Source organism: Pseudoliparis swirei, chromosome 4 (genome assembly GCF_029220125.1).
Source record: "Pseudoliparis swirei isolate HS2019 ecotype Mariana Trench chromosome 4, NWPU_hadal_v1, whole genome shotgun sequence".
Taxonomy (NCBI): domain Eukaryota; kingdom Metazoa; phylum Chordata; class Actinopteri; order Perciformes; family Liparidae; genus Pseudoliparis; species Pseudoliparis swirei.
The window spans coordinates 28677904-28689947 of NC_079391.1; the positions used below are offsets into that span (position 1 = coordinate 28677904).

Consider the following 12044-nt stretch of genomic DNA (forward strand, 5'->3'; position numbering starts at 1 on the left):
GACAGACAATACAAAAAAAGAAAGAACATTTTTCAGATCACAGCATGAATAAAACCCAAACTGAGAATCACATGTCACAGAGCGAAGACGGTAGCTTCCAGGATTTTTCTGATGAATTGACGTACAAAGATAAGATGGAAGTACGTTAAGAATAGCCTTATAAATAAGGACATGCCAATGATACGGATAAACAAAGCAGTCCAACCGACCCGAGCATACAGGGAGCAATGTTGAGTAAGAGCCTTAAGATTAATTATGAACCTCAATGCTCCATGGTAGACAATATCTAAGGAGTGAAGACATTTGAAAGTGAAAGGGGGCCAGCAGTCTACCGAGTAGAAGTGATGAAGGAAGGGGGGAAGAAGGAGCTGTTAAGCGTCTTGACTCTTTATGTTTCTGAAGGCTTGAGTATCCTCAGGCTTGATTTGTCCGATCTGTGGTTGTGCTGTGTTGAAAAGAAGAAATAAAAATACGGCTGCCGTTGCAAACCCAGAGGAAGTGTGTGTTAGAGCCAAATGTGTGTGTTTTTTTTATCAGTTTGAAAGATGTCCAGATAGACAGCTGCTCTCAGGTTTGATATCTGATCTGGACATTGTGACATGGATTCATCTCCATGATGAGTTTTACAGGCACTTCACCGTCTCACATGGGCTGTTTGACCGCTTGCCCGCTCAGGATGCTGTACGTGTGGTACTTGTGGAAAGATGTAACCGACACCTATTTCTGAAAGCTACAGCACTTATTTCTACTCTCTGAACCCCTTATTCAACTCTTCCTATAAACCTCACCTCCTAGTTCCTTCAATATATCACCATTTATTTTTATTGTTGAAATATAATCTATTGTATACCGACAGCAAATTTTACATATTTTCTCCATAAAATAGGAGGCAGCGGAACAAGCTGTGACATTTGAAATATCATCACCTTCTAGTTGATATATCATATACACTAGCAAACAGTTTTCCATATCCAGCAGTTCCAGAACAACATTCGTGTTCATTTGGAGACAAATTTATTTTAATGAGAAGAATTCAAGCACACCTTCCCTCTCCTTTTGGCTCTGTTTTGGTCTCCACCGACCTTTGAGGAACATATTTGACTCTTTAGCTGCTAAATGCTCGACTGTATTCACCAGTTAGGTGCTCACTTGACAATGAGGATACCGAGAGAGGTGGAAGTGTATAACGTTAAAGTTGTGCACTAGGAAAAGGTGTCGAGCGACACCTTTCACTATAAACATTTGATCCATTGTCAATATAAAAAGATTGCTCTAGCGCAGCTTTAAATTGTATTTTATTCATATACAATAGCATATTAATTACATAGTTATAGCAATACATATTTCTATATGAACAAATGACTTAATGAGTTAAATGAGTGTAACAATTCATGGCTTTCTACCATTCAAACATTTGGTGCATGCATGTGTGGCACATTATGCAAGTGTTGATGTTTTATTTATTCAAACACGGTCTCATTACCAGGGAAAAAGTACATTTCCAAACCAAAGTGAAAATGGGGCCAGTTTTAGGAAAGATGGTGCATTTATGTGACACACCAAGTAGTGAATTGGAGATATACCAGATGACCACAAACATATTTCAGGAGAGCTAATGTACACAAGCGATGTCTCTTTACACAAGTGGGATCATTATACATTCTGTAGTGAGGACTGGATAGTTCAGCTGCGTCGGTATGAGGTAACATACAAACCCAACATTAGTGTTCCACTGTTAATACTCTGGTTACTTTGTGGTCGAGTCATGATGATAGCCCGTGTGGTGCATAGCGGGAGTCTGACACAAGACGTTTTAGGTGTGTAATGAGAGTTTATTGATTTACTGTTCAAATATCTTTGGAAAGTTTGTTGGATCCTATGTTTAAATACATTTTATATGAAGAGATTATCTGCTGTCTTTCGAGCTGTACTTTTTTTTATATCATACTTTTTTGTCAGTGATCTCTATTATTTTAGGTTTCTGACTAAAGTTTACAACTTGGCTCTGATACACCGATTTGTATAGAATTTATTTCCCATTTAAAACGTATTTTCTAAAAATATTTGACTTTTAAACAGCTCAAAACATCATTCCTTTAAAATACCTGTCATCATAAGTATCCAGTGGTGGAAGATTTTTTACTGAAGTAAAAGTATAAATAACATGTTGAAAATAATATGCCTGAATTAAAAATGCGAAATACTTAAAACAACTGAAGGATAATTTTTCCGCAAAATGTACTTAAAATTGCTGATTATGCTGAATGGCTCCTTTCCGTGTTATATTATTTTATAATATTGTATTATTCAGTATTTATCACTAGTTTTTCAATGTGGAGCCAGTTTGAGAAACACTGTATTCAACTGGGTAGATTAATAATGTGGCCCCATTTCATATAAGCACTATGTCCTTTAATGTAAAAGGTGATTAGTGTCAGATAAATCTAGTGAAATATATTTACCCTTTGAAATGTCGTGGAGTTGAAGTAGAAAGTAGCATGACATGGAAATAAGTAAATTGCTAATTCGTCAAATTTGCAGTGCTTGCGTAAACGTATACGTAGTTGCTTTCCACGACAGAAGAGTCCACTACAAAAAGACGCTACCGAGAAATGAGCCATTTGAGAACCTTGGCCCAGTCAAACTGAGTTGAATGAGTGTGTGTGAGAGACTGAGCGCTCCTGCCTGCAGAGTGGACCTCCTTCTTCTTCTTCTCCTCCTCCTCCTCCTCCGACAGTCCCCTCCTACTTCCCCAAGATATAGGCAGCACTTTAACTTAGACTTAGAGTCAATCACAGTGGGATCTTTAACTGTGCCCTCCACTGGGTCTCTTTGCCTCGGCCCACCACATACACACTCACAGCAATCATCACACACACACACACACACACACTCCCACACACAGTCCCACAGACACACACTCCCACAGACACACATGCAAACTTGCACCGGCAAACAAATGGAGTACTACTGTTTCCTCCTGCTCTGGATCTGCAGCCAGAATATAGGTGAGTAAATTGTGTGTGTGTTTTTGTGTGTTTTTTTAGTGTGTGTGCACTGTATGCATCCTTATATGCTTGTGTGTGTGAATCAGACCGTCTGTCTCTCCCACATGTAGCTTTGCAGTGTAATAATGTCTTTCTAATTGTTAGGTATACGTTGACCCGTTCCAACAGCAACTGGAAACTTTGAGACTGTTGCTTTTAAAGGACTTTTATAACCTGCATGTATTGTGCTCTCAAAGGAATGTTAATATCTGATGACATCATAACCTGACATCCTGACATGGCAAGTGACAGGGAGGGCAGATCTCAGTGGGAGGGTATTCTGACCCCTGCAGGTCTACAGAGGTGCTGTTGGTCTCATTGGAAGCAGGCTGGTTCTCTCAAAGTCGATGCTGTCTTTTCAACATGACGTTTCCAGCAACCGAAGCGTTGTCAGAACTTTGGTCAATTACCAGTAAAATCACGGGTAACGCATCCAGACAGGGGGAAAGTGAGAGAGAGAGACGGAGCGTGAATAAATGGCACCAAAAGTATTTTTCAGAGCGTTTCCAACCAAATGCAGCCGTTAATATCCTGTGAAGCCAGAAGCAACTGATGCAGCGCTACAGTCGAGAACTATATGGTGAACTCAGCCAACTGTGGACTGTAACCACATTGTTGAAACACACTGCCTGTTGGCCAACGTTTCCATAGATGTTGTCACCTTGGTTGTCCAGTTTTCTCGACAATGAAGCATTATTCACTCCTTATTTCTGCGATGCGGCATCCTCCCGAGGTTAAATACCGAGATCTGCAACGCTGGAATTTGTGAAAGAAGAAGAAACTAATTCATCATCCATTTAAGACATTTGGATAATAACACAAAACTAAGCTGTGGAGGAAAGGACATCTCTATTGTAAATATTTGGTTTGATTTTGGAATTAGTTGGAAACCAGTTTTTGGACTGATGCCCCAGTGACGGAGCACTGACCTTGGAGCTGGAGTCTGTGGAGAAAGACTGGATGCTCGCTGTGGTGGGAGCTGTTTTGGCAGGCACATGAGACGGAGGCAGCATTTCTGGTCTTCTGTTTGTGGAATCCTGGGAGTTTGGGATCAACGAGCCCATCCAGATAACGTTAAGTAGGGCAATCTCATACAGACGTGACACCCACTGTTTGCCTCAAGAAACTACTGTTGGATTTATAGACGCATGCACTAGATTTGTCCTCATTTGTCGACTCAAGTTTATTTCTTGTGTAAACTTAAATGGACGTTCGCTGTGGCCTCTCCAATCAGGGATGATGGAGCTGTCGGGAAGAGTTCGCACCACGACTCGCATATTGACGCTCATCAATTACTGAGATCCTGGTCAAAAACAAAAAAGTATTTTCTTCATGGGTAAACCTCAATGTGCATGCTGACACTTATATAATGATCACATCCCAAAGGATATTTCGGAGGCTGTCTTGCCCGTGCTCAGCTCTGCTTCACCACTGAGTTAACTGATGCCACATCATTAACCTGCCTCGCTGTCACCCACCTTAAAGTTACTTTCATATAGCTGCATTTACAGTTGTTGGCCACTAGATATCAGATTAACTCCAGAACTAGCTGACAGAAACTCAGCTTTTTGATAATATCCCCTGATAAATTATGACGGCTAACATGATGCAACGCTAATGTTCCATATGAAGTAATTATTCTGTAATTCAACTGTTTAGCTGCTCGATGCTCCAATGTCTTCTCTATGTGCCTTTCTGTCGTTAAGTGCTGGGCAGGTTGTGGGCGGTGGGTTTATCAAAGTCCTCTCAAAAATGTAATTTCTAAACACGTTGTTGGAAGTTGCCCTACAGAATTACACATTTAAGTGTTTTTTTAACAACAGGATGATGTAATTGACTTGCTTTCCATCATTTTTACAAATTAAGTTGGTTTTATGTTGTGACAATGTTGTGCTAAAGACTTGGTTGGGTTTAGCCTCAGAAACATCTTGGTTCGGGAAAGATTATGGTTTGGATGCCGTGATCATGGTTTGGTTTCCATGAAACCAAAGTTGACTGTTATTAGACTGCAGGAAATAATCAGTGATATTCAGTGTTATAGTCAAACGTTTTGTTTTTGACCTTTTCAACCACCTTGATGCAGACTTTGTGGCTCAATAATGATGTCATCCAGCTTCCTCTTCCACGATCCACAGACAAGACTAATTATTCATACAAGATGGCTTTCATCATGAAACATAAATATATTTTGTTTTGGAGCATTTTCTGAAACAACTAATGCTGTTGTTAGTCTTGGAAGGACAGTGTCTAAAGAAACAGTTTGCTTCTGCTCAGAATATGGTTGATGGGCGTGGTGAGGATGAACCACAGTCAAATTGGATAAAACAAAACCACTGGCTAAAACACCTCGTATGTTATTGGAGTTAAATGAAATGTTTTCATTGGTTTCTGTGGCACACTTCAAATTACACACTGATTTATAGAAAAGGAAATACTTGATGAGTGTGTTAAACTCTTGACTCAAACTTTGTGTTCAGTGTCCTGCATGATTTGTAATAGACATTTTAAGAAGTCCAAATTCCTACATCATTTTATACAACCAATTAAATGTAATCATCTTATTTACGATAACTAATCTTCCCATCTTTGAAAAGCCTCCCCGGACATAACCTCCTGCCAACAAATTTGTCAGGAGGTTATGTTTCGCACGTAAGTTGTTGTTTTCTTTGTAAGATATCTCGATTGATTGCAATCGGTCCAAGAATCCGAGGCTCGTGGTTTGGTCAGAGATTTCTTCATTATTCATGCTGCCGATTTGGCTTTTAATCTGTCTGTGTCCAGATCTTATTCTCAAAAGTGAGCCTCTCTGTTGGCATCTATTGAGAATACATAGGTCAGCATATTGACATATATGGTCCCCTGGGATATTTAGATATCACTGGGCCAGTTAATATTAAAATGTCACAAGAAATATGCCCTCATTAATCAGTAGTAGTAGTTTTATAACATCTGGTGTTAAATAGAAGTAATGAATGCTCTGTTAATGAGTAAATCCTCATTGTGTTATTTCTAACAACAAACGTACTGCCTAATAATTCCATGCCCAAGTCTTGATGGTGTCATGGAGCTGATGCAAGACTTCTTATATGTGCTGCCCTAGACACTTGGTTTGAATCCCCGTGGGCCTTTTTGTTTGCTCAGAGGGTCAACAGCTTGTTAAGCGGAGCCGGGTTGGCTGTGGCCTATCGGGGACATCTGGTTTTATACCCCAATGCCTCCCGGGGTATTTACGTTGGCGAGGGGGTGAATGTGAAAAAAGGTGCCAAAATCTTTTACCGTGTGAAATATCTTTCCAGAGAAAAACCATTGCGATGGAAACCCAGAATGGATCAATGGAAAAACAGTGCACTCGGTTGCTTTTGAGAGGAATTTTCTCGGGAGTTCTCGTATTTCATCTCTTATTTGGTGAAATGCCGATAGCAGGCGGTAACACAGTGTCTGTCTACGCACATCACCGTGATGTAGGCTACCGCGTGTTTTCATAAAATGCGAAAACCGCGTTACACCGTGTCAACTTGTGAAAGAACTGCATCACGCTCGTCTGATGTGAGGACGTCTCCGAGCGCAACAGGCCCGGCTCACTCGATGTCGGTGGGTCTGTGGTGTAGCTCCTGCAGCCTGGTGTCGGGCCAATGTGGGTCGCACTGGCCCCCGAGGTTTGTTTATTTGGGCATGGAAAGTCTGTACACATGAAACCCAGCGAGTCTCCGACCTCGCGTTGGAAGCTGCCGATATTACTGTGAATATTAAATTGTCCGCTTTAAACCCCGAAGCTTTCCGATAGCATTCGCTCATTTCTCGATCAGACTTCAGCCTATCTTTGATTTCATCTTGGGAGATTTATTTTACACGCTTAAAAGTCACTCGAGCATTAAATCTGCTCGCGGAACTGTTAAAATCTGTGTCCAATCTGTAAAAAGATTAATTCTGCACCACACTGTCACTGATTTGTATTTATTTTCATGCACCTGTCGGTTCCAAACAATCTATTTCCAGTCACCCCTTTTATGATTCTAGATAAACAGCAACCTCAGGGGGATGTTTGGGGGTTGGATCAAACACCAGCTGAACATTTGAACCATTCATACAACAGGAAATGAGCGATGTGGAGAATGTGTCAATATTTACAAGAGCATGTCTGCATGGAAGTGATGGGCTTTTATTTTAATGGAGTTTTTTATGAAACAGAACAAATGGTCTCTGGTTGTGCCAATCAAGGTGTGATGTGTACCCCTGGTCCTTTGAAAGACTAGAGAAATGAATGACTCGTTCACTGTGTGGAAGCCGCTCCACTCACATTATGGTCGTGATGGTTTTGAAACTGGTTCACGGTTATAGTAACTGAGGATCAGTGGGAGTAGATATGTGTTTAGACAACCTAACAACGCCCCAAAATGTTCTGTATCTACGAAATGAAGACAACTTCTTGGCATCATTTCTGTTGGAGGAATACAGCTTCTCAAATTGTAAAGTCTCCCACCAAAACCAATACATCTTGTCTGCTATGTACAAATACAAACAGTTTCAGCTGAACCCGGTATTCTCCAATAATGTATTTTAACACTTAAAAGTGTTGTGTCATGTTGTTCACATTGAAAAGTTGATTGCAGCTTATTTTAATGTTATTTGAACTACTGATGTGTGAAACTAAAATGATTTAACCTCTATTGTAAATAAAACATTTGACCCTGTATAATGTCAAATTTAATTTCTTATTTGGTAACAACTGTCTTTTTATCCGGGGGGTGGAGCAAAGCCTCACCTGCTTTTCTAAGTACAGGTGAAGCTCATCTTCATTACACAATGCTAAATGATGCAACAGTTCACTCAGATAATCGGTTAGGTAAGAACCAAACTAACTCTACCATCATTTTCCATCCGCAAAGCTGGTGTTGTTTGAGAGCGAGTGTGAGTCATCATGCCAACATGCCATCCTTGAGACCCCAGATGTAGCGGGAACTACCACTGAGGCGGGTTTGAGTATTTTGCAATGCTGTTTATATTTCTGTGGACAGATTTTTCCACCACGGTAGCGTCCCAACGGTGCCTGGAGTCGGCTGTAGCTCATGGGGGAGAGTGGTCATCCCGTAAACCACAATGTATTCGGTTCGATCCCCGCTCTCCCTATAGTTGCATGTCGAAGTGTCCATGAGCAAGACACTGAACCCCCACTACACCTCTGGGGGCTTCACTGTAGCCCACTGCTCCTTAATAACTAAGAATTTACCCACTTGGAGTGTACATTTCTTTTCTTTCTTCTAAAATGCTGTCGTTAAATGTATCAGGTGTGTGGTTGAGACCAAAGTTTAGGCCGAGAATGAAGAATTGTGTGGTCCGAGCAAGTGCAACGTAGGTAGGCGGAGAGGAAGTGGGAAAGGGGTCAGTGGTCCCCCCTCATTCCACCCCCGAGGCCCAATTTGTCATCACGGCTGGTGTGACTCTCCATTGCAAGATGCCCTTGAGTTTGTCTTCTCGTATCAACTTAAGTGTAAGACAGAACAAAAAGTGAACTTTCAAGTGAATTTCTAATTACTTCAATGTAAAGATGGCCTCTGGCGTCGCACATTGATGCAGGGAACCGCCCATACAAGTTGCGAATGTTTCACCTTGGTTGAACAATGCACACGTGTACCAGGACTTTAGAAATCTGCTTCGTAAATGTAGACAAATTAGACATAAAGTTCTGCTGAAGAAAAATGAAACTTGAAAGACCTCCAAAGCTAAATCTCACTTGGCTTTGGCTATAGAGCCAAACCACAAAATGCAACACGGCAAACGTTTTCTATTTGACACAGCTCCAAACCAACACTTTGACACTGAATTGATAATCAAGTAAAGAAAAATACTTATTTTTTAGGAAACCAAAGTTTTGTCTCTATTTAACTGACTCTGCAAACTCTGATAGTTATTGTTTTTATGGATAGCCAAGAAAAGCACGCGGCTCTTGTGAGTTGTGTTTCCCTAGCGGCGGACCGGTGCACATTGTTTGGGAGTTTAAGGGACGCCAACTGGTGATGTAATGTGGGTAACTTGGGTAACGTGGGTTTCTCTATTTATCTTGGCAAGGAAGACGAGCATCACTGGGATAGAAGTGAAAGCAGATGCTATACTTACAATTAATGGTCTATTGGCTAGCGTAATAAAAAAATCTTCAACAGTAATCAAATTAAGAGACTTAATCTGTTCTCTCTACATAAGTGAGTAATAGCACGATTCTCTTTATTGATATATATATTTTATGTAACATTCTATCCCTCACAATCACATACTTGTGGCTCATTCAGTGTGTAGCGTTGGCGTAATAACTGCCAATTAAAAAATCTTAACATTTTTCACTTTTGACGACATCATGACAAGAGAACCTCGGGTACAACCGTCTTGAATTTTACCTCAGCTTTCCTTTGTTGAGGGTTAATTAGAGTTTTACATTATTTCTAACTTTGTCGAGCATTCCTTCACCTTCTTGTTGACATTTAACTGAGTTTCCTCATGCAGGGAGAAAAAAAAAGAGTTTCACTTCACTTGACGTGACCCCAAAAGCCTCCCTAGATGGGGAGTGAGCTGAGAGTAAGGGTCATTTAGCAAGAGGGCGAGGAATTGAATAAGCCCAACAGTGTGTGGACGAGAGCCACGGAGATGGTGGTTTAAAGAAGAAGCCTCTGTGCTCTCAGATTTGCCGTGCTACTTAAACTGTGAGAAAGCACTTTATTTTTCACTCCTACAAAACCCTTTTTAGTCTCATTAAGCATAGCGTCTGCTTCTTTCCCTCCTACTTTCCTTTCTTCATGCGTTTTTTGGCTCTGAAAATGAAATAGCTCCCAATCACACTTTGTATATTTGAGGATTTAGACGAGTATCAGTGAGCTCTAGTGTACATGATCCATGAGCACACGGTAGCTGACACATCAGTGGAGCAACGCTGGTCAACACAGACACTCACGATAAGTTTAGAGATCAGAAATAGATTAAGTCGAAGACAGATGAACGCAGAGAGATGGATTCATAGGAAGTCGGAGACCATTATGTTTTTCCCCCTCTCCTCCGCCAAAGGGAAAATATCCTTCTCTTTCGACGGGAACTTAAAGGCCAAATAATGCCGTCACAATTAACGATCCGTAATGGGGTAACATGGTGGCATGCAAAATCTGGAACAAAATTGGAATTGGTATTTTAATTGAAAACAGAGTGTTCACTGCTCTTGTCTACCACCTGGGAAGCTGCCAAAAGATGTGAGAGGAATCGAAGACAGATTGACTTTGACGAGGTCTCACAGCAACTTTAAGTTTTTACCCTCTTAACACAGGTTGGGCTACACTTCACCATTTATCAACCGCAGTATCCAAACAGAACTCCGTGCTGAGCTTCCTTGTGAATCTTATTATTTCCCCAGTTGTTATGGTGAATAATGACCTTCCTGGATTCACAGTAACAGTGTTATTCCTTCATTTCATTGTCTTCTGTCTCCATCGCCAGGTGATGTCAACTGATCACATGGCTTAAGCGTCTATATCTTTTTAACCTGTTTATGCTTCTGAATCAGGTTGATGTATCCTTCAAACACACCATAGACCCTTCTGTCTGCTTCTCTCTGAAATCTCTTTTGGTTTTCCTCAGACTTGGATAATATGTATGGGGGCGAGTGCAGTGAGTGACAGTGTGGGCTCCGCGGTAGCTCTGACAGCTTGACGGAGGGTGCATTGCATTTTCAAGATATTAGGTACCGATATGGTGTTTTTCTTTTCATATGGAAGGACATTTTTAGAGTTTTGACAACTCCTTCAGCTCTGAAATTCAAATCACACACACTCACATCTGTCTCGCAACAGATTCGGGCCTATGATAGTTTCTATGTCAGATTGGTGCCTGTCCAAAATGTTGTATGACAGGAAAGCATTGGTGGTCCCGTTGTTACTACGCTGCTTAACCAAAATCCCTCTGGGTCTGCAGATTTCTGATGGAAGAATGTCAAACGTGACACGTATACGATTAATATTTGTTTTCCTTCCGAGGGAAGTCTGTGTTTAGACTGGAGACACGAGGCAGGGAAGGGATCCTTTTAATGATGAGTAAGGATGAGCTTGCAGCTGTTTGTTGCACTTTGGCCAGATGTTGAGGTCTAATCAGTGTCAGTGTAAATGTTTCTTTCAGTCCAGACATCCATGAAGCGGAGATACTCCCCAGAGGCACTAAACACTAAAAACCATCTAGTTCTAGTTTATACCGAACATCTGTTCCGTATGGATGATATCAAAGCCAGAGAACTAGGTAACATAAGGTCAATAATGGCATCTCCTGATGGAAATTTTCTTTTTTTTCTGTTTCAAGGCTTTCATGACTGCTTCAATATCGACACAAAGAACCACCGGATCATCAAGGGCCCGAAAAAAGCCCAGTTCGGATACACTGTTCAGCAACACGTCGCTGGAGGAGAAACGTGGTAAGAGGGTGATATGATTTACACACTCCTGTACCTCGTTCAGAAGGGCCTCTAGACACCACAGTGATCACTCGAATTACAGCGTCACACTTTATCATTCAATCATCGATCTATTATGACGCATATTTTAGGTTCTTTAAAGCAGCATGAATTTGTGTTGATTTATGACTAAGATTAAGAGGTCAAATACATTACGGTTGTACAAAATAAAAGACATGACGTTAGTGCCAACTCTGACTTGGCAGAGATGCATTTTCTCCCCAGAAAGATAGTGATCTACTGTACCTCTCCTGTGCTGTGTGCAAAGTTTCCTCCCATTAATTTGTGCTTGCAAAACAAACTATATCCTGAGCTGGATGCCTCTCATTCATTATGTTACCTCCGAGCACTAACTGACTCCTGATGCACACTATTATTAGGCCAACTGGCACCGTGCAGGAGCCAAAATGAGTCTCTGGCTTTCCCCACATCCCTGGTAGCAAACACTGTGCTTGGAGTTTGCCAAATTACAGATGTGCTTCTGTGCTTGTGTTGTGTGTAGAAATCATTAGTTTAGTTTA

The 12044-nt window shown here is 41.1% G+C and overlaps 1 protein-coding gene across 1 annotated transcript in view; it reads left to right on the top strand.

The window, feature by feature from the left end:
• Positions 1-2935: 2935 nt before the first annotated feature.
• itga11a (integrin, alpha 11a) overlaps positions 2936-12044 on the top strand; it is a 45916-nt gene continuing 36807 nt past the window's right edge. Inside the window, exons 1-2 of the mRNA XM_056412643.1 lie at positions 2936-3008; positions 11373-11484. Of these exons, the coding sequence (XP_056268618.1) occupies positions 2936-3008; positions 11373-11484 (185 nt within the window). The remainder of the gene's footprint in view (positions 3009-11372; positions 11485-12044) is intronic.